This window comes from Montipora capricornis, chromosome 10, assembly GCF_036669925.1.
Source record: "Montipora capricornis isolate CH-2021 chromosome 10, ASM3666992v2, whole genome shotgun sequence".
NCBI lineage: Eukaryota > Metazoa > Cnidaria > Anthozoa > Scleractinia > Acroporidae > Montipora > Montipora capricornis.
In genome coordinates, this window is record NC_090892.1 from 22,438,551 (window position 1) to 22,460,916 (window position 22,366).

The 22,366-nt window shown below is 42.3% G+C and overlaps 3 protein-coding genes across 3 annotated transcripts in view; all 3 read left to right on the forward strand.

Annotated features, from left to right (window-relative positions):
* LOC138020424 (streptococcal hemagglutinin-like) overlaps nucleotides 1–13,015 on the forward strand; it is a 20,066-nt gene extending 7,051 nt beyond the window's left edge. Inside the window, exons 2-3 of the mRNA XM_068867413.1 lie at nucleotides 10,487–12,283; nucleotides 12,429–13,015. Coding sequence (XP_068723514.1) covers nucleotides 10,487–12,283; nucleotides 12,429–13,015 — 2,384 coding nt within the window. The remainder of the gene's footprint in view (nucleotides 1–10,486; nucleotides 12,284–12,428) is intronic.
* LOC138020425 (streptococcal hemagglutinin-like) lies at nucleotides 13,012–17,845 on the forward strand. The gene is made up of 3 exons (XM_068867414.1): nucleotides 13,012–15,983; nucleotides 16,023–17,659; nucleotides 17,763–17,845. The coding sequence occupies exons 1-3, from the start codon at nucleotides 13,012–13,014 to the stop codon at nucleotides 17,843–17,845; spliced, it is 4,692 nt and encodes a 1,563-aa protein (XP_068723515.1).
* Nucleotides 17,846–18,367: 522 nt separating this feature from the next.
* LOC138022395 (mucin-like protein) overlaps nucleotides 18,368–22,366 on the forward strand; it is a 65,813-nt gene continuing 61,814 nt past the window's right edge. Inside the window, exon 1 of the mRNA XM_068869522.1 lies at nucleotides 18,368–21,238. Coding sequence (XP_068725623.1) covers nucleotides 18,472–21,238 — 2,767 coding nt within the window. The 5' untranslated portion in view covers nucleotides 18,368–18,471. The remainder of the gene's footprint in view (nucleotides 21,239–22,366) is intronic.

Below are 22,366 nucleotides of genomic sequence, written 5' to 3' on the forward strand. Positions count from 1 at the left end.
ATGACAGAATTCCATTCACCCTCACTTTCCATCCTCATAATCACGCAGTCAAAAGTATAATTCTTAATAACTTTAAATTACTCTAAAATGATCCCAAGACTGGCAGAATCTTTTCGCAACCTCCGTTAATTTCATTCAAACGCGACAAAAACGTAGGCAACTTTTTAGTTAGAAGCGCACTCAAACTAACGAAAAACCCGGCACTTTCAAATGCGCATGCTCACGATGCAAAACTTGTCCTTTCACTATTAAAGGGGCTAGGTCACGCAATTTTAGGCAATTTCAACACTGATCGAATGGTCATAGAATAAACTAAAATATCAAAATAACTGTTCAAAACTATTGAAGAACTGTAACAAACACAGGGAAGCCAAGACCCTTAGGGACATAGATGGACAAAACTGGAGAGGACTGAAATGGATTGAATTTGGGTAAATTTGAAAAACGTCGGCCCACCTTTTTTCAAACTTATATCAGTCTATATCAAAATGTCATTTATACAGCTGGAAAATCATTCTCAGTTGTTATGTGCCCGTGATTTTGCAAATGAAAGACTCTTGCTCTGCCAATTTGACGTTTGGAGCTCATAATTAACAAAATTAAACAAATTTACCTAAAATAGCGTGACCTAGCCCCTTTAACACTAGCAAAATATCGCGACCTTAGCGATCTGTTAAGATCACCGATCGTTTCACATGTACCTCCGCAAATGTCATTTATTACATAACCTGTGCGTTATGCAATAAATTATACATTGGCGAGACAGGCGGACGACTAGGCGACCGATTCCGAATGACAAGGATGCGTCTAAGCCAGTCGCTCGTCATTTTAATCTCCCTAACCACTGCACCCAATACATGGCTTTCCCTACATCAAGGTACGACGGAAAACAGTAAGAATATGGAACAAAAATTCATCTTCCAAATCGGCACTCTTAGTCCCCACGAAGGACCAACCCTTGAAGTACGGTGGTCAATTTACATTATCAACTCCGTTGACACAACCAAATTTTTGCTTGTGTACTAGATTGCGCAAATGGATAACTTCTTCGCCTGCATAAAAGCAATCAGTTCACAACTCCTTGTAGGTATCAAGGAAAACAACAAACACTATCAGTTCACAAAACAACAAATCATGAATCGCTTCACCTCACCGCTGGAGGAACGACATGTATTATTCCATGCCAGCTGCAGGATTAATCTTGTTCACAATGGCAAGAGTTACTCTTTTGTAAACGTTATTTACATTTCGCTCTTTTCTTACTCGCGAAGCCAATTTTCACTTCTATCGAGAATGCTTTTTTTCTGATAGGTCGTTTCCAAACTACTTTTTGGATTAAGATAATCACTGCTACGATTTTGTATTGTGTCGTTCGTTTGTTTAAAGAGAACTACTTCATGGCGACACGAGCACTAGCTCAAAACACATACGAAAATTTTAAGGTTTCATTCAAACTTGCCCAATTGTTTTCTAATTAATGCACTTAGGGTTGTGTTCAAACTTGCCCCATTGTTGTTGTTTTCACGTACTTCTAAGGGTTACGCTGTCTCTGGGGACCAGGACTATTAACCGAAGATCCCGTCTCACAACCATTGTTCATAAAAACTCTGCGGGACGTTAAGGATACCACACAATATTTGAAAAGAGCAGGGCATACGGTTCCCGCTGCTCTGGTCTGGACTGAATTGATATAACACTATAAGGTGCTACCGACTTATCCTACTTTCCTTATCTTCAGATCAACAAAACGTTAACCTGCCAAAATGACTTCGTGTGCAAACATTTATTTCTTATAAATATATCACTATTAGTAGATAACATCGGAAGATTAAGAATTATACCCTGATACCAGTGCGTTTTCAAGTTAAAACGAGAGTAATAACCATGTGATAAGTTATCAATAATACCAAAAAAATGAAACAGCAGCAGTGAAATAAAGTTATAATTTAAACTACTGGGAAATACGACGTTCTGGCCGTTCTCCAGTCGTTATGAAGGAAGTCGAAGAATTCAAAATCAGGACGCACAAACACATTAAGAAAGCGTCAGAGAACTTTGAACAAATGTTATCAGTCGAACAACAAAAAAATGAACAGAAGAACAAATCAAAATCTCAAAAAAAATTCCTAAACGAGACAGTCGCAATTGTTTTTTTCATTTTGAAAACACTCAAGTCCTTGAGATATCTTTTGGAGCCTGCCTTCCAGTAGATGAATTATTGCTATACTAATATATTTGCATATTATTGCAACTGCCTAGTTGAAGATCAAGCTCACAGCAAAGAGCAACCGAAAAAAATTCTCATTTTCTCTTGACAAGAAAGGAATAATACAACAAAATGATTAGCAAGAACATTGAAACATTTACTTAGGCGAGTATGAAATGTTCAGAAATGGTTAGAATCAGAGCACTGTAAATTGGCTATAAGGACCTATTGCCAAAGATAGAAGGGCGTTTTCGCGTACGACAAATTATGGTTTGTATGTCATTTTTTAGGGAATATTTATTTGCTATTTCAGTTACGATTTCGTGACGATTTGAAAAAAAACGTACTGTTGATTATCAAACTAGCGGGGAGGTTTTCCTGTAATTTCCAGGAGATTGAGTAAGAGTCACTTCGTCAACCATTTTGCACCAAGAAATAGTCAGCAAGTCGTACTGAAATCGCGGCTAATTTAAAAATCGCAACTAAAACCTCTTGAATGGTTTCATGGTCTGCTTTGGTGGAGTTTTGCATTCAGTGGTCTTACTACGCATGGAAATCTGTACGACTCGGTTATGTTTCTAAATTTCATCTTTTGCGAGAGCACGGATTGCTTACACGTTCTGAAAATTGCTTGTTTTCGGCAATTTATATATCTATTCCAACCGCTCAACAAATAAGTATCTTTCCTCTTCGATGGTTTGAACAATTCTCGGAAGAGACATATATAGTCTTACCAGGCTGAGAAGTTGCCGTTACAAATTTAACTTTAAAATCACACTGACAAATTGTGCATTGATCGCTCGGTGTCTCCTCGGTGCCTAGGTTTGTTTTGACGGAAGTAAACCTGTGTTAACAAGGTTTTTTGTTCAGTAATGGCAGCTTACGGCTGGTTTTGCTGGGGGAATAAACCGGAGGACCCGGAGAAAAACACTCGTAGCAGAGTAGAAAACCAACACAATCTCGACCCACTTCTGGCGCGGGGTCCGGGAATCGAACCTGGGCCACATTGGTGGGAGACGAGTGCGCTCACCACTACGCCATCACTGCGCCATCACTGCGCCATCACTGCTCCCCATGCACTCATGAATGTGACGTAATAGGTCACCATGGCAACGAAAGAGCCATCTAGAAACACCTTGCATTCTGTTTTAAAGTGGTACTATGCTCAAAAAATCATTTCCTTTTTTTCTTCAGATTTTGAAAGCGTGTTCGCTTAACACTTAACTGGCAAAATTTTTAGCTTTGAGTTTTATCCAAAGGCTGTTTATTTTGAGTGTAAGTTTTGGATTTCATGGTCCGCTATTACTCACGTTCAAAACTGGCCGATTGGACCTCAGAGGGTTGGATCTAGAGAAAATGACGTCATTTACTCACTAGCTTAAAATTTCAGCGTGGAAACGCAATTTATTATATATGCAAAACACGGGTTGAAAAGTCTGAAAGCCCGAAATGCCCGTGCTGCATATTAATTAGGCCGCGTACACACGCGTTGCATTCTTAAACTAGTGAGTATTTGACGTCATTTTCTCCTCGACCCAGCTCTCTCAAGATTTTAAAGTTAGTAATGGCGGACCAATGAATAAGAAAATTCCAGCTAAAATAAACAGGTGTCTTTTTAAAATCAGAACTTAAAACTTTAGTGTTAGTGTTTAGTCAACATAGTTTTGAAATCCAAAGGAAAAACAAAAATTTTTGTTTGGTCGTAGTACCACTTTAAACGGTTATATCTCAAAAACCAACGGGGTGACCCTCATTTTTTATTGTTGGAAAGTGATATTAAGCTAAAATGAAGTTCTCTCAAAAGTTCCAGTACTTTGCGAAACGTTTTATTTTAGCCTGGTAATCACTTTCCAGCAATGAAAATTAGGGGTCACCGAGTTCGTTTCTGAGATATAACCATTTAAAGACAAAGTGTAGGGTGTGTCTGGATGGCCCTCTTGAAGCCATAGCGACTTATTGCGTCACATAAATGGATGCATCTTGTTAAACAGGTATTGTTAATTTTAATAGTACCAAAATTTTTCCGTTACGTGAAACAGTTTGGTACACTCAATCCTTTCAAATCAAGTACAGTTTGATGAAAAAGTGTTAAAACTGATTTGAGCCTCCAGTAACGTCATCATGTTTAACAAAAACTGAATGCAAAACGAATTGTTGCAAACACCACGAAAACAAAACACTTTTCAATTTTTTCTTTTAACCGAGGTCTGTCACTTGTGAGGGAGACATGGGCCCGAAAAAGTGGCGGCAGCCCAGATGGTGACTGAATTTTTGGATGATTGAAGGAGATGTACTCCATCGAGTAGTCCACAGGGTTGGAATCAATGTTTTCAACTCTCCCTCAACAAGGACTTTGGTGTGTCATCAATTTTATGTCGTAAATGCATAAGAGAACTTGAAAAGTTCGAGCCAGCTATGCGCATGTCCTCTAATAGACTATAATTGAGAACTAGTCAAAAATGCGTTCATTATTCAGCTTATTATATAATCACAAGTTCATCTGAGATTCTCGGCTAGAGCCACCAGAGGAAATATTTTCCGTTCACGCAGCGTTTTCTCGGACCATGGAAGAAAGGTTTCTTCTTGCACCCACGGTGCATCAACAAGTTAATAATTTACTATTTATATACTTAGTTATTTCACTTAGTGTACCTGGTTTGCAACCAGTCCCTAGGGAAACAGATAGCAATGATGTAATGTACAATTACTGTTAAACGAACAAAAGATGCTAATGAGAGGAGAGATCTTTTGTTTTCGTTCACCAACATGTGGCGGCCCGGACGACGCAACATGAAAACCATCAGTTAAATTAATTAGTACATACTTAGCTTTGTATGTTGGCCGCTTTGAGGTTGCGTGAGAGACAGGGTCGAGAGTCTTATTGAGTTGCATTGTGCGACTGTTTTGAGCTGCAGCCACTGTTTATGCAGTCATTTACTCGCAAAGCAAGAAGACTTTTGTATATTCTTGTACGATAACAACTTACTTATTCAGCTATAAGCCGAGCGATTTTTACACAAATCTTCACTCAATTTGGGCAAATTTGAAGCCGTAGAAAGGGTTTTTCATAAAAAGAATTTTCTCAGCAAACTAAAACAGTTACAAATGATCGTGTATTCACTTACAAGCCGAACTAAATTACTTGTGAAATAAAGAGAAGTTGTTGTTGGTGTAATATGGACTTTTATTTCTTGGTGGCTCGTAAAGGAGCCGTTCGTGTTGTTGTGTGATCGGGATCGATGTTATTGCTCGTCTTCTTCCTCGCTGTCTGTCTCGAATTCGTCGTCCATTTCCTCGTCTTCACTTTTTTTTTGTTCTGGAATATTCTCGTCGAAGACTGCATCGTCTTCTGTGCCGTCGAGTGCGTTGTAGAGATGCCACAAGTCTTGAACGAACGCCTCACCATCTCCTTGGGTATCGCCCCAAGCCTGTTTTACCTATCGAAGAAACCAGGAGTCTGGGAACGAGATTGCACCATCTATTGACACATACCGTGTAAACAAGCTTGTCACATGACACCATAGCAAACTTGAGACAAAAACGCAAGTGGAGTTCTTCTTGTAGCGACATTTTCCAAGCAAAAAAACCGTACGCATTAAAGGGAAAATCTTACCTTGAATTCTTTGCTCTGAAAACCACGCCAAAGGTCGCTGATCAAGGTCGGGATATGCTCCCCGATAAGCTCCCCGTGTAACAGATTTGCCTTATCTTTCCTCCGGCGACGGAACCATCGACTCGCTGATGCCGTATTCTCCGGCGATCTCGGAGTTATTCTCTGCAGCTTCTGCTTCAGCGACTATTTTAAGTTTAAAAGCGAGGTTGTAAGGTTTCCAGTCGAATAACTTTTTATAAAATGCTTCGCTTGTACGAAGACACGTTTCCAGTAAGGTCAGTAATTGTTTAATAATATTCGTCACCTCACGGTCACGTCGCTTGTTTGTTTCTTATCTTTAGTGTTCATTTGATTGCTTTGAGTATAATTTTTCAATCAATGTCAATTTGTATTTAAATTACGAAAATTCCATAGTCGATATTACACATCAAGACCTAAAATGGGTCTCGGCTTATAGCCGGGTGTTATGCATTTACAATTCGTGTCAATCAAGTTGATTTTTTCCGTAAGAAGTTTGGGGTCTCGGCTTATAGCCGAGCTGGGCTTGTAACCGAATAAGTACGGTACGTTGTTTATAAGTAAAGGTCGTATGTACCACGATCTCACTGACCCTTTGATCACAGCCTTTCGTTTTCAGGACAAGTTTGCGCCTTGGCAAGCGAGTTATCGTTTTAAAATTACCTTTGCACAATATTCTGGTGGTTTAAGAAGCTCGGCTCCGGGTATATCGCTTTCTTGCAACTTGAGTTCTTGTTCCGCGCAAGCAATGTTGAAAATGCGTCCCCCAAAACAGTCCCACCAGGCAATTCAAAAGGACTCTCTACCCTGTCTCCCGCGCAACCTCAAAGTGGACAATAGCATGCCATTTCCCGTCTTAATGTTTTTTTCAATGTTCGTTTTTTAGTATAGAAGATTAATGGTGACCTTTTACGATGTGAGAATTAGGTGTTTGTCCGTCGTTCCATGGATATTTCTTAAACACTGCAAATATTCTCTCTTTAATTGTATTTAATTACTGGGTTGCCCTATGGCAAACCCAGTCGGAAAATAGGTAGATTTCCGTTTTTTTTTTTTAGTATTTTTTTCCGTGTCGGTAAAAGTCTTGCCTGTCACTCCCCTGGTAAGTGGTATCTTTGTGCATACAGCCTTCTACGCGTATTTTCTTAGGATCGAGAGGGTAGTGGAACTGCGTAGATTTCTCTGGTGGACACACTAGAATCATTAACTTAGCCTGCAATGGCGTCGAAAGTCATGTAACGCGAATGGCGTTTTATGGATCCTTAAACAAAATATACCCTTATGGAGCTCAATAATGGAAAGTCAGTTGGATAAACTAGGCAGGAATCTCAAAAGCGACGAGTAATGGACTTCGACAACAATCTATCGCCCGTCGAGACGAAATCAAAGTGAGCTGTATTTACCTGAAGTACATGGTAATTTGACACGATTGAGTTTCTTGTCTTCACGCACGCAATGAAATAGGAAGAGGTTTTCGCCTCTAAGAGCAAATATGTTGTTTGTTTCAATAAAATTTTCGCTGGAAAAGGATTCTGTGGTATTTTCTGCCTTTGTGAATTACAATATCATGTTGTGTATTGAATTTTCGAGCTTAAGGTTGAAATGTGATATGGGAGAAGTTTTTTAGTATTGCTCTGTAAGCAGGAAGGGTTCACAGGCCCGTTGGAAGCATGCTTGAGTTTCAACAAAATGAGTCCCAAAATCAGTGAAAAATTGTGACGCAGATGAATAATAAAGTAGCTGCTATTTCCAAAATGATGGAATTACCTGGTGATAAATAACGTCGTACGCGTCTTGGAGAGTAAATTTTGACTTTGCATAAACAAGAGTTGGGCGATTGTGATCTTTGTTTTGACTTCGCTCATTTCATTGTCAAACTTTATAGCACCTGACAGAAAAAGAAATTTTCAAAAACCCGGTATCTTGCCATCATTTGACACAGATACTTCACTGTTTGGCGAGTAAACATGCCGCGGTAACTTAATCACGGCGCCCGCTGAATTCCGGCATGTCAGTTTCGATTTTGCGATTTATTTGAACGTAGCAAAAATCTCCCAAAATGTTTGTCGCTGATCGTAACTTTTTATCTTCTATATTCACGGTTCAAAATTAATGTTGTTTTCATGTCGTAAATATTTTATTCTCGATCGACCGTCCCGGAAACTTCGTTCTGCTCTTTCTAAAAACTGTGTATCAATAGTTATTTGCTTTTGCATCAATATTTGTTTTGCATAAAGCAAGCTAACAGAATCTGTACCTTGCTGAGTTCGCATTTGTTAGCGTTAATAGTATTTTCGGTCAGATGCTTCTGTTTTATGAGGGGTTTATTGTTTTGGTCTCCCATCCTGACACTAACCCCATTCCAATACCATACAATTCAGTGCCTTCTGATTTTCTGTAACACGTACCACAGGCAACCCAGTGTATGCTTCACGGAAGCATCTCGTTTAAAATAGCGATGAGTTATATTCAAACCCAAAGGTGACTGCATAAGATTCAAATATCAGTGAAAGAAGAGACACGTGCTTTCCAAAGTGTCCTATTCACCTACAAGCAAATCGAGCGAGATTCGCGGCTGAAAATATGGTAATCGGATAAAAGAGTTAAAATCGTCTTTATGTGCTGCAGTCGAACCTGTAGCGGCCACCCTCGGGACTTGAGGAACTGACGGCTTAATCAAGGTGGCCGCTTAATACAGTATAATGTCAATTTTAATGGCGTGCCATTAAAAAGCACTTTATGCAAGGAAACAATAGGACAATCAACACTCTGTCAAGGCATCAATACTTTAAACAAAGTTGCCAACTTGTAACTTAAAGGTACGGAACATTTTTGAAAGGGCCAACAAACAACAGGAAAGTCTGGATAATATAAAGGGTAAGCAATTAAACAAAGCTGAAAACCCCTTTTGGAGTATACCTTTGGCGATTCATTCTCCATCACGTTCTGAAGGACAAGCTTCTTAAACAGGAGTTTCTAGCAAAGAGGGAAGCATTTTCAAAAGGAACATGTTTTTGTGTTTGTGATTTTGTACTGTACTTCTTCAGCACATTGCAGATAAATGGAGAGAGGTAACGACTAAGCGGCCGATTATCAGCTTACAGTAGCTTTGTACATGTTATTTCTTTATCGTGATGCTAGATCGCATTTTAAACACAATAAAATGCTGCATAAAATGACATGTGGCTTAGTTTCTGTTCAAGGGTGGCCGCTTAAGGACGTTCGCGCCCATTGCTACTGCGCATTTTTTCACGCATGTCACGCACACGTCATGCATCGCAGACTACGAAGGTAAACACGATGATAAAGGTGCAAACATTTTCCACAAAAATGGAACGTGAAAGCATGTGGCATTATGGGATAGCTGTGGACCCAGGTCTTCTCGGAAATGTCACGCAATGGCGTGACAGTGCTAATAGACAATCGCTTTGAGAAATTTGCAGCTATTTTACCCTCTTGAATGCTCGGTGACCCCCATTTTTCTTTCCGTAGATCACTTCCTTTCCTGATTTTGTCCATTTTAACAAAAAACAAAAAAAATCTGTACGTGAGAAGTTACAAATATTTGGCCTTTTATGCTCTCGTGCGTCCGAAGTTTTCTTTCTTAGACTAATATGTATCGTTTTTCAAGGTCTATTTCACCTCAGAAAAAGACATCAGCTGCAAACGTTTGTTTAGTTATATGTTGAATTGAGTACGTTTACCTGATCTAAATTTCACTAATGTAGCTTTTTTATTGCTTACAGTTGTAAGCTAAGATGGTCTTAAAATAACGCAAGCTTCTAAAAGTGCACCTCATGATCTCGAAAACGAGCACGGTGCACCGTGCTCGTTTTCGAGATCATGAGGTGACCCCCCATTTTTTCTTTTTTTTTGCCTTTTTGGCAAAAGTAGATCATTACCTTTCTGCGTGGCGAATTTAAAAAAAACCTGTACGTGGGATCGTTTTGGGCGCGAACGTCCTTAATACAGGTAAAAGAAACAAAGCAAGCCAAACATAAGACTGCTACAGGGTGGCCGCGGCCGCTCAATAAAGGTGGCCGCCTAATACAGGTAACAAATACAGCGTTTGTATGGGCAAAAAATCGCGACTTTGAAAACTGGCCGCTTAACGCAGGGCCGTTATATACACGTTCGATTGTATATTATCTCACTGTTTTAATATATACTAAAGCAACTGTTCACCAAAGTGGAGGTGGCTAGCAGTGGATATTTGCCTCCCCGCTGCACGCCTTCGTAAGTATCCACCAATAACCACCTCCTCCTCGGTGAATAGTTGTTAAACATGCCAAAATTACGATACTTGACAAAAGAATAGAAGCATGTGGGAAAAAACCCTGCCACTATGATAAAAGATTTGACGCTTAGGGCCTCCCTAGAGCAACCTGCCATTTTTTTTAAGCTTCTTTCACCTAAATTAAAAAAAACTGACTGACTGTTGTTCTCCAGGGGTTGAGACCTGAGTAAAAACAATACACCTATTAGAATCAACTGAGATAAATCTAAAGAGAGCATATTTTTACTTTGTGACGAGTGCAATTCTGATGCGTGCGCCGCACGAGATAAAGTAACCTAGGAAAACCAGCAGCTGTTCTTAACGCAAAACAACAAAGACCCCTGCAGATCCTAACGAAATATTGCATTTCCAGCTTTTCTTGCAGTAAGCCAAGTCAGCACAATAATGGCTTCTCCCTCCATCAGCACAAGTGAATCAGCTTCAACAAGTGTGTCTCCATCCGTCAGCGGTCGCGCTTCATATTCTGCAAGTTTAACAATATCCCTAAGTGCAAGTGAATCCGCTTCTACAATTGTGTCTCCATCCCTCAGCATTACCCCTTCAGGTTCTGTAAGTGCTTCTCCGTCCACCAGCACAAGAGAGTCCGCTTCTACAAGTTTCTCTCCATCGTTCAGTGTTAGCACTTCAATGTCTAAAAGTGCTTCTCAGTCCATCAGCACAAGTGAATCAGCATCTACAAGTGTGTCACGATCCCTAAGCATTAGCGTTTCAGAGTCTCTAAGTGTTTCTCCCTCCATCAGCGAAGGTGAATCAGCTTTATCAAGTGTGTCTCCATCCCTCAGCATTAGCGCTTCACGTTCTACAAGTGTATCAATATCCTTTAGTGTAAGCACTTCAGGGTCCACAACTGGTTCTCCCTCCATGAGCACAAGTCAATCAGCTTCTGCAAGTGTGTCGCAATCCCTCAGCATTAGCGTTTCAGAGTCTCCAAGTGTTTCTCCCTCCATCAGCGAAAGTGAATCAACTTCTACAAGTGTGTCTCCATCCCTCAGCATTAGCGCTTCACGTTCTACAAGTGTATCAATATCCTTTAGTGTTAGCATATCAAAGTCCACAAGTGCTTCTCCCTCCATGAGCGCAAGTCAATCAGCTACTACAAGTGTGTCGCAATCCCTCAGCATTAGCGTTTCAGAGTCTCCAAGTGTTTCTCCCTCCATCAGCGAAAGTGAATCAACTTCTACAAGTGTGTCTCCATCTGTCAGCATTAGCGCTTCACGTTCTACACGTGTATCAATATCCTTTAGTGTTAGCACTTCAAAGTCCACAAGTGCTTCTCCTTCCATAGGCGCAAGTCAATCAGCTTCTACAAGTGTGTCACCATCCCTCAGCATTAGCGCTTCAGAGTCTCCAAGTGCTTCTCCCTCCATCAGCGAAAGTGAATCAACTTCTACAAGTGTGTCTCTATCCGTCAGCATTAGCGCTTCACGTTCTACAAGTGTATCAATAACCTTTAGTGTTAGCACTTCAGGGTCCACAAGTGTTTCTCCCTCCTTCAGCGCAAGTCAATCAGCTTCTACAAGTGGGTCGCCATCCCTCAGCATTAGCGCTTCAGGGTCTCCAAGTGTTTCTCCCTCCATCAGCGAAGGTGAATCAGCTTCTACAAGTGTCTCTCCATCCCTCAGCATTAGCGTTTCACGTTCTACAAGTGTATCAATATCCTTTAGTGTTACCACTTCAAAGTCCACAAGTGCTTCTCCTTCCATAGGCGCAAGTCAATCAGCTTCTACAAGTGTGCCGCCATCCCTCAGCATTAGCGTTTTAGAGTCTCCAAGTGTTTCTCCCTCCATCAGCGAAGGTGAATCATCTTCATCAAGTGCGTCTGCATCCTTCAGCGTTAGCGCTTCACGTTCTACAAGTGTATCAATATCCCTCAGTCCTAGCACTTCAGCGTTTCCAAGTGCTTCTCCCTCCATCAGCGAAAGTGAACCAACTTCTACAAGTGTGTCTCTATCCGTCAGCATTAGCGCTTCACGTTCTACAAGTGTATCAATAACTTTTAGTGTTAGCACTTCAGGGTCCACAAGTGTTTCTCCCTCCATCAGCGCAAGTCAATCAGCTTCTACAAGTGTGTCGCCATCCCTCAGCATTAGCGCTTCAGAGTCTCCAAGTGTTTCTCTCTCTATCAGCGAAGGTGAATCAGCTTCTACAAGTGTGTCTCCATCCCTCAGCAATAGCGCTTCACGTTCTACAAGTGTATCAATATCCTTTAGTGTTAGCACTTCAAAGTCCGCAAGTGCTTCTCCCTCCATGAGCGCAACTCAATCAGCTTCTACAAGTGTGTCCCAATCCCTCAGCATTACCGTTTCAGAGTCTCCAAGTGTTTTTCCCTCCATCAGCGAAAGTGAATCAACTTCTACAAGTGTGTCTCCATCCGTCAGCATTAGCGCTTCACGTTCTACAAGTGTATCAATACCCTTTAGTGTTAGCACTTCAAAGTCCACAAGTGCTTCTCCTTCCATCGGCGCAAGTCAATCAGCTTCTACAAGTGTGTCACCATCCCTCAGCATTAGCGTTTCAGAGTCTCCAAGTGTTTCTCCCTCCATCAGCAAAGGTGAATCAGCTTCTACAAGTGTGTCTCCATCCCTCAGCATTAGCGCTTCACGTTCTACAAGTGTATCAATATCCTTTAGTGTTAGCATATCAAAGTCCACAAGTGCTTCTCCTTCCATCGGCGCAAGTCAATCAGCTTCTACAAGTGTGTCACCATCCCTCAGCATTAGCGTTTCAGAGTCTCCAAGTGTTTCTCCCTCCATCAGTGAAGGTAAATCAACTTCTACAAGTGTGTCTCCATCCGTCAGCATTAGCGCTTCACGTTCTACAAGTGTATCAATATCCTTTAGTGTTAGCACTTCAAAGTCCACAAGTGCTTCTCCCTCCATGAACGCAAGTCAATCAGCTTCTACAAGTGTGTCGCAATCCCTCAGCATTAGCGTTTCAGAAACTCCAAGTGTTTCTCCCTCCATCAGCGAAAGTGAATCAACTTCTACAAGTGTGTCTCCATCCGTCAGCATTAGCGCTTCACGTTCTACAAGTGTATCAATATCCTTTAGTGTTAGCACCTCAAAGTCCACAAGTGCTTCTCCTTCCATAGGCGCAAGTCAATCAGCTTCTACAAGTGTGTCGCCATCCCTCAGCATTAGCGCTTCAGAGTCTCCAAGTGTTTCTCCCTCCATCAGCGAAATTGAATCAGCTTCTACAAGTGTGTCTCCATCTCTTAGCATTAGCGCTTCACGTTCTACAAGTTTATCAGTATCCTTTAGTGTTAGCACTTCAAAGTCCACAAGTGCTTCTTCCTCCATGAGCGCAAGTCAATCAGCTTCTACAAGTGTGTCGCAATCCCTCAGCATTAGCGTTTCAGAGTCTTCAAGTGTTTCTCCCTCCATCAGCGAAAGTGAATCAACTTCTACAAGTGTGTCTCCATCCGTCAGCATTAGCGCTTCACGTTCTACAAGTGTATCAATATCCTTTAGTGTTAGCACTTCAAAGTCCACAAGTGCTTCTCCTTCCATAGGCGCAAGTCAATCAGCTTCTACAAGTGTGTCGCCATCCCTCAGCATTAGCGCTTCAGAGTCTCCAAGTGTTTCTCCCTCCATCAGCGAAGGTGAATCAGCTTCTACAAGTGTGTCTCCATCCCTCAGCATTAGCGCTTCACGTTCTACAAGTGTATCAACATCCTTTAGTGTTAGCATATCAAAGTCCACAAGTGCTTCTTCCTCCATGAGCGCAAGTCAATCAGCTTCTACAAGTGTGACGCCATCCCTAAGCATTAGCGTTTCACAGTCTCTAAGTGTTTCTCCCTCCATCAGCGAAGGTGAATCAGCTTCTACAAGTGTGTCTCCATCCCTCAGCATTAGCGTTTCACCTTCTACAAGTGTATCAATATCCTTTAGTGTTAGCACTTCAATGTCCACAAGTGCTTCTCCCTCCATGAGCGCAAGTCAATCAGCTTCTACAAGTGCGTCGCCATCCCTCAGCATAAGCGTTTCAGAGTCTCCAAGTGTTTCTCCCTCCATCAGTGAAGGTAAATCAACTTCTACAAGTGTGTCTCCATCCGTCAGCATTAGCGCTTCACGTTCTACAAGTGTATCAATATCCTTTAGTGTTAGCACTTCAGAATCCACAAGCGCTTCTCCTTCCATAGGCGCAAGTCAATCAGCTTCTACAAGTGTGTCGCCATCCCTCAGCATTAGCGTTTCAGAGTCTCCAAGTGTTTCTCCCTCCATCAGCGAAGGTGAATCAGCTTCTACAAGTGTGTCTCCATCCCTCAGCATTAGCGCTTCACGTTCTACAAGTGTATCAATATCCTTTAGTGTTAGCACTTCAAAGTCCACAAGTGCTTCTCCCTCCATGAGCGCAAGTCAATCAGCTTCTACAAGTGCGTCGCCATCCCTCAGCATTAGCGTTTCAGAGTCTCCAAGTGTTTCTCCCTCCATCAGCAAAAGTGAATCAACTTCTACAAGTGTGTCTCCATCCGTCAGCATTAGCGCTTCACGTTCTACAAGTGTATCAATATCCTTTAGTGTTAGCACTTCAAAGTCCACAAGTGCTTCTCCCTCCATGAACGCAAGTCAATCAGCTTCTACAAGTGTGTCGCAATCCCTCAGCATTAGCGTTTCAGAAACTCCAAGTGTTTCTCCCTCCATCAGCGAAAGTGAATCAACTTCTACAAGTGTGTCTCCATCCGTCAGCATTAGCGCTTCACGTTCTACAAGTGTATCAATATCCTTTAGTGTTAGCACCTCAAAGTCCACAAGTGCTTCTCCTTCCATAGGCGCAAGTCAATCAGCTTCTACAAGTGTGTCGCCATCCCTCAGCATTAGCGCTTCAGAGTCTCCAAGTGTTTCTCCCTCCATCAGCGAAATTGAATCAGCTTCTACAAGTGTGTCTCCATCTCTTAGCATTAGCGCTTCACGTTCTACAAGTTTATCAGTATCCTTTAGTGTTAGCACTTCAAAGTCCACAAGTGCTTCTTCCTCCATGAGCGCAAGTCAATCAGCTTCTACAAGTGTGTCGCAATCCCTCAGCATTAGCGTTTCAGAGTCTTCAAGTGTTTCTCCCTCCATCAGCGAAAGTGAATCAACTTCTACAAGTGTGTCTCCATCCGTCAGCATTAGCGCTTCACGTTCTACAAGTGTATCAATATCCTTTAGTGTTAGCACTTCAAAGTCCACAAGTGCTTCTCCTTCCATAGGCGCAAGTCAATCAGCTTCTACAAGTGTGTCGCCATCCCTCAGCATTAGCGCTTCAGAGTCTCCAAGTGTTTCTCCCTCCATCAGCGAAGGTGAATCAGCTTCTACAAGTGTGTCTCCATCCCTCAGCATTAGCGCTTCACGTTCTACAAGTGTATCAACATCCTTTAGTGTTAGCATATCAAAGTCCACAAGTGCTTCTTCCTCCATGAGCGCAAGTCAATCAGCTTCACCAAGTGTGACGCCATCCCTTAGCATTAGCGTTTCGGAGTCTCCAAGTGTTTCTCCCTCCATCAGCGAAAGTGAATCAACTTCTACAAGTGTGTCTCCATCCCTCAGCATTAGCGCTTCACGTTCTACAAGTGTATCAATATCCTTTAGTGTTAGCACTTCAATGTCCACAAGTGCTTCTCCCTCCATGAGCGCAAGTCAATCAGCTTCTACAAGTGCGTCGCCATCCCTCAGCATAAGCGTTTCAGAGTCTCCAAGTGTTTCTCCCTCCATCAGCGAAAGTGAATCAACTTCTACAAGTGTGTCTCCATCCGTCAGCATTAGCGCTTCACGTTCTACAAGTGTATCAATATCCTTTAGTGTTAGCACTTCAGAATCCACAAGCGCTTCTCCTTCCATGAGCGCAAGTCAATCAGCTTCTACAAGTGTGTCGCCATCCCTCAGCATTAGCGCTTCAGAGTCTCCAAGTGTTTCTCCCTCCATCAGCGAAAGTGAATCAACTTCTACAAGTGTGTCTCCATCCGTCAGCATTAGCGCTTCACGTTCTACAAGTGTATCAATATCCTTTAGTGTTAGCACTTCAAAGTCCACAAGTGCTTCTCCCTCCATGAGCGCAAGTCAATCAGCTTCTACAAGTGTGTCGCCATCCCTCAGCATTAGCGTTTCAGAGTCTCCAAGTGTTTCTCCCTCCATCAGCAAAAGTGAATCAACTTCTACAAGTGTGTCTCCATCCGTCAGCATTAGCGCTTCACGTTCTACAAGTGTATCAATATCCTTTAGTGTTAGCATATCAAAGTCCACAAGTGCTTCTCCCTCCATGAGCGCAAGTCAATCAGCTTCTACAAGTGTGTCGCAATCCCTCAGCATTAGCGTTTCAGAGTCTCCAAGTGTTTCTCCCTCCATCAGCGAAGGTGAATCAGCTTCTACAAGTGTGTCTCCATCCCTCAGCATTAGCGCTTCACGTTCTACAAGTGTATCAATATCCTTTAGTGTTAGCATATCAAAGTCCACAAGTGCTTCTCCTTCCATAGGCGCAAGTCAATCAGCTTCTACAAGTGTGTCGCAATCCCTCAGCATTAGCGTTTCAGAGTCTCCAAGTGTTTCTCCCTCCATCAGCGAAGGTGAATCAGCTTCTACAAGTGTGTCTCCATCCCTCAGCATTAGCGCTTCACGTTCTACAAGTGTATCAATATCCTTTAGTGTTAGCATATCAAAGTCCACAAGTGCTTCTCCCTCCATGAGCGCAAGTCAATCAGCTTCTACAAGTGTGTCGCAATCCCTCAGCATTAGCGTTTCAGAGTCTCCAAGTGTTTCTCCCTCCATCAGCGAAGGTGAATCAGCTTCTACAAGTGTGTCTCCATCCCTCAGCATTAGCGCTTCACGTTCTACAAGTGTATCAATATCCCTTAGTGTTAGCATATCAAAGTCCACAAGTGCTTCTCCCTCCATGAGCGCAAGTCAATCAGCTTCTACAAGTGTGTCGCAATCCCTCAGCATTAGCGTTTCAGAGTCTCCAAGTGTTTCTCCCTCCATCAGCGAAAGTGAATCAACTTCTACAAGTGTGTCTCCATTCGTCAGCATTAGCGCTTCACGTTCTACAAGTGTATCAATATCCTTTAGTGTTAGCACTTCAAAGTCCACAAGTGCTTCTCCCTCCATGAACGCAAGTCAATCAGCTTCTACAAGTGTGTCGCAATCCCTCAGCATTAGCGTTTCAGAAACTCCAAGTGTTTCTCCCTCCATCAGCGAAAGTGAATCAACTTCTACAAGTGTGTCTCTATCCGTCAGCATTAGCGCTTCACGTTCTACAAGTGTATCAATATCCTTTAGTGTTAGCACCTCAAAGTCCACAAGTGCTTCTCCTTCCATAGGCGCAAGTCAATCAGCTTCTACAAGTGTGTCGCCATCCCTCAGCATTAGCGCTTCAGAGTCTCCAAGTGTTTCTCCCTCCATCAGCGAAATTGAATCAGCTTCTACAAGAGTGTCTCCATCTCTTAGCATTAGCGCTTCACGTTCTACAAGTGTATCAGTATCCTTTAGTGTTAGCACTTCAAAGTCCACAAGTGCTTCTTCCTCCATGAGCGCAAGTCAATCAGCTTCTACAAGTGTGTCGCAATCCCTCAGCATTAGCGTTTCAGAGTCTTCAAGTGTTTCTCCCTCCATCAGCGAAAGTGAATTAACTTCTACAAGTGTGTCTCCATCCGTCAGCATTAGCGCTTCACGTTCTACAAGTGTATCAATATCCTTTAGTGTTAGCACTTCAAAGTCCACAAGTGCTTCTCCTTCCATAGGCGCAAGTCAATCAGCTTCTACAAGTGTGTCGCCATCCCTCAGCATTAGCGCTTCAGAGTCTCCAAGTGTTTCTCCCTCCATCAGCGAAGGTGAATCAGCTTCTACAAGTGTGTCTCCATCCCTCAGCATTAGCGCTTCACGTTCTACAAGTGTATCAACATCCTTTAGTGTTAGCACTTCAAATTCCACAAGTGCTTCTTCCTCCATGAGCGCAAGTCAATCAGCTTCACCAAGTGTGACGCCATCCCTTAGCATTAGCGTTTCGGAGTCTCCAAGTGTTTCTCCCTCCATCAGCGAAAGTGAATCAACTTCTACAAGTGTGTCTCCATCCCTCAGCATTAGCGCTTCACGTTCTACAAGTGTATCAATATCCTTTAGTGTTAGCATATCAAAGTCCACAAGTGCTTCTCCCTCCATGAGCGCAAGTCAATCAGCTTCTACAAGTGTGTCGCAATCCCTCAGCATTAGCGTTTCAGAGTCTCCAAGTGTTTCTCCCTCCATCAGCGAAGGTGAATCAGCTTCTACAAGTGTGTCTCCATCCCTCAGCATTAGCGCTTCACGTTCTACAAGTGTATCAATATCCTTTAGTGTTAGCATATCAAAGTCCACAAGTGCTTCTCCCTCCATGAGCGCAAGTCAATCAGCTTCTACAAGTGTGTCGCAATCCCTCAGCATTAGCGTTTCAGAGTCTCCAAGTGTTTCTCCCTCCATCAGCGAAAGTGAATCAACTTCTACAAGTGTGTCTCCATCCCTCAGCATTAGCGCTTCACGTTCTACAAGTGTATCAATATCCTTTAGTGTTAGCATATCAAAGTCCACAAGTGCTTCTCCCTCCATGAACGCAAGTCAATCAGCTTCTACAAGTGTGTCGCAATCCCTCAGCATTAGCGTTTCAGAAACTCCAAGTGTTTCTCCCTCCATCAGCGAAAGTGAATCAACTTCTACAAGTGTGTCTCCATCCGTCAGCATTAGCGCTTCACGTTCTACAAGTGTATCAATATCCTTTAGTGTTAGCACCTCAAAGTCCACAAGTGCTTCTCCTTCCATAGGCGCAAGTCAATCAGCTTCTACAAGTGTGTCGCCATCCCTCAGCATTAGCGCTTCAGAGTCTCCAAGTGTTTCTCCCTCCATCAGCGAAATTGAATCAGCTTCTACAAGTGTGTCTCCATCTCTTAGCATTAGCGCTTCACGTTCTACAAGTGTATCAGTATCCTTTAGTGTTAGCACTTCAAAGTCCACAAGTGCTTCTTTCTCCATGAGCGCAAGTCAATCAGCTTCTACAAGTGTGTCGCAATCCCTCAGCATTAGCGTTTCAGAGTCTTCAAGTGTTTCTCCCTCCATCAGCGAAAGTGAATCAACTTCTACAGGTGTGTCTCCATCCGTCAGCATTAGCGCTTCACGTTCTACAAGTGTATCAATATCCTTTAGTGTTAGCACTTCAAAGTCCACAAGTGCTTCTCCTTCCATAGGCGCAAGTCAATCAGCTTCTACAAGTGTGTCGCCATCCCTCAGCATTAGCGTTTCAGAGTCTCCAAGTGTTTCTCCCTCCATCAGCGAAAGTGAATCAACTTCTACAAGTGTGTCTCCATCCGTCAGCATTAGCGCTTCACGTTCTACAAGTGTATCAATATCCTATAGTGTTAGCACTTCAAAGTCCACAAGTGCTTCTCCTTCCATAGGCGCAAGTCTATCAGCTTCTACAAGTGTGTCGCCATCCCTCAGCATTAGCGCTTCAGAGTCTCCAAGTGTTTCTCCCTCCATCAGCGAAGGTGAATCAGCTTCTACAAGTTTGTCTCCATCCCTCAGCATTAGCGCTTCACGTTCTACAAGTGTATCAATATCTTTCAGTGTTAGCACTTCAGGGTTTCCAAGTGCTTCTCCCTCCATCAGCGAAAGTGAATCAACTTCTACAAGTGTGTCTCTATCCGTCAGCATTAGCGCTTCACGTTCTACAAGTGTATCAATAACCTTTAGTGTTAGCACTTCAGGGTCCACAAGTGTTTCTCCCTCCTTCAGCGCAAGTCAATCAGCTTCTACAAGTGTGTCGCCATCCCTCAGCATTAGCCCTTTAGGGTCTCCAAGTGTTTCTCCCTCCATCAGCGAAGGTGAATCAGCTTTATCAAGTGTGTCTCCATCCGTCAGCATTAGCGCTTCACGTTCTACAAGTGTTTTAATATCCTTCAGTGTTAGCCCTTCAGGGTCCAAAAGTGTTTCTCCCTCCATCAGCGCAAGTGAATCAGCTTCTTCAAGTGTGTTTCCATCCCTCAGCATTAGCGTTTTAGAGTCTCCGATTGTTTCTCCCTCCATCAGCAAAAGTCAATCAGCTTTTTCAAGTGTTTCTCCATCCCTCAGCATTAGCACTTCACGTTCTAAAGGTGTATCAGTATCCCTCAGCGCAAGTGAATCCGCTTCTTCAATTGTGTCTTCATCCCTTAGCATTAGCGCTTTAGGGTCTCTAAGTGCTTTTCCCTCCATCATCGCAAGTTATTCAGCTACTACAATTGTGTCTCCATCCCTTAGCATCAGCGCTTCATATTTTACAAGTGTATCAATATTCCGCAGTGGTATTGAATCAGTTTCGACAATTGTGTCTCCATCCCTCCGCATTAGCACTTCAGGTTCTACAAATGTGTTTCCTTCCCAAAGCATTGGCATTTCAGGTTCTACAAGTGTGTTTCCTTCCCAAAGCATTAGCATTTCAGGTTCTGCAAGCAATTTCCTCTCTCTTAGTGCAGGTTATTCAGCTACACGTGTGGCTTCCTCCCTCAAAGCAAGTGATTCAGCTTCTGCAAGCGTGTCGACATCCCTAAGCTCGAGCACTTCAGCTTCTGCGGATGACTCTCCATCCCTCCGCGCCAGCGCCTCAGTTTATGCAGGAGTGTCTCAATCGACCAGCTTATTCATATCAACTTCTACACGTGTGTCTTCCTCCCACAGCATAAGCTCTTCAGCTCCGACAAGTTTATCTAAATCCTTAAGTGCAACCGATTTATCTTCTACAATTGTGTCCGCAGCATTTAGCACTGGTGTTTCAGCTACTTCAAGTGTGTCTCTATCAATGAGTATAAACGCTTCCATTTTAACAAGTGCCTCTCCATCCTCCAGCTTAATCGCCTTAGCCTCAATGTCTTCAGCCTCCATCAGTAAAGCTGTTAGTCTGAGTGTCTCAGAGCGTAGTTCCAGCACAGTTGCATTCCTGGTTTCCTCTACTTCGACTCAAAGTGTCATGAGCATGAACACGTTTTCTGGGCGATCAAGCATGGTTACCACATACATCACTCTTTCAAAAAGCCTGTCTACAAACCAGTCGCCTTCCAAGAGTGCACTAATCTCTTCATTTATAAGCCCATCAAGAAGCTCTTCCTTCAGTCAAAGCATGTCTTCATCATTTGGTAAGCTTCCGAGCAGGGACTTTTCATTTCACAGAATTAACTCACCAGAGTTAAAGCCACTTTTTCAACTAGATAACCCTGAAACGGCTCCAAAGCAATACACTTTGAGCTGGTATTTAGAATATAAAAGGGCATTTTAGTGGAATCGTTATTTACCTCCCTTCGTGCAAACAAATTGCAAAAACGATTATCCATGCCATTAGCCATAAACTGAAAAACGTCGCGCCGACTTTTTTCAAGATTACCCAAATGCAATGCGTTTGAATCTTGTCCATTTGTGTCCATCCGTTCTTCTCTTTCTTTTACTGTATTTGTTTTATGTTTTTCAACAGTTTTAAGTGGTTTTTGCCATGTTTTAATTCTATTTTTGGGCATTTAAGTGTCATAAAATTATATCATTTTGCGGACATAGCCCCTTTAACACGTTCTAAAACCTTCGGAAATATTCTTAAACTGGCACATTCGGGCCATTATATTATTTACTATATCGATATCACAATTCAGCTACAGAATAAAATTATTTGCCAGAAATCTGCTTCAATTGTCAAACTGGAGCTAAATTTTTGTGATATACTCTATCCGGGGGAAAAGAATGTTAAATTAGCAACTATCTTTTAGCAGGGGGACCACATTTAATAAAAATTGCGTATAAATTTTCAAGGCAGAATTCGAAGGAACTTGGAAAAATCTCTTTACATTTTAAATACATTTCGCAAATAAACATGGAAATTTCCACGTTCCTTTCATCCTCAATTTGCTAAAGAACATGGAAATTTCCATCCTCCTTTCATACGCAAAATGTAAAAGAACATGGAAATTTCCATGTTTCTTTCATCCATAACATGTAAAAGAACATGCACGTGAGGCATATTTTTCATATGTAGCAAGAGTGGTCATATTGAGTAACGACGTCATGATTCCTGCCTTTTTTCCCTTCCTTTTTTTTTTTCATTTTTTTTATATCTGCATATCATGACCTTGAAGCGTTTAACTCTGGTTCAGAGCTGGGGTTTTTTGAGTTTAAAAATTTCCTTATTTGGATGAAACGTATCTCGCGCATTTTTCCGCGCGTGCAGCTTCGATCACATTTTTGTTCATATTTGGGCATAACATTTTGTTGTCCTAAAA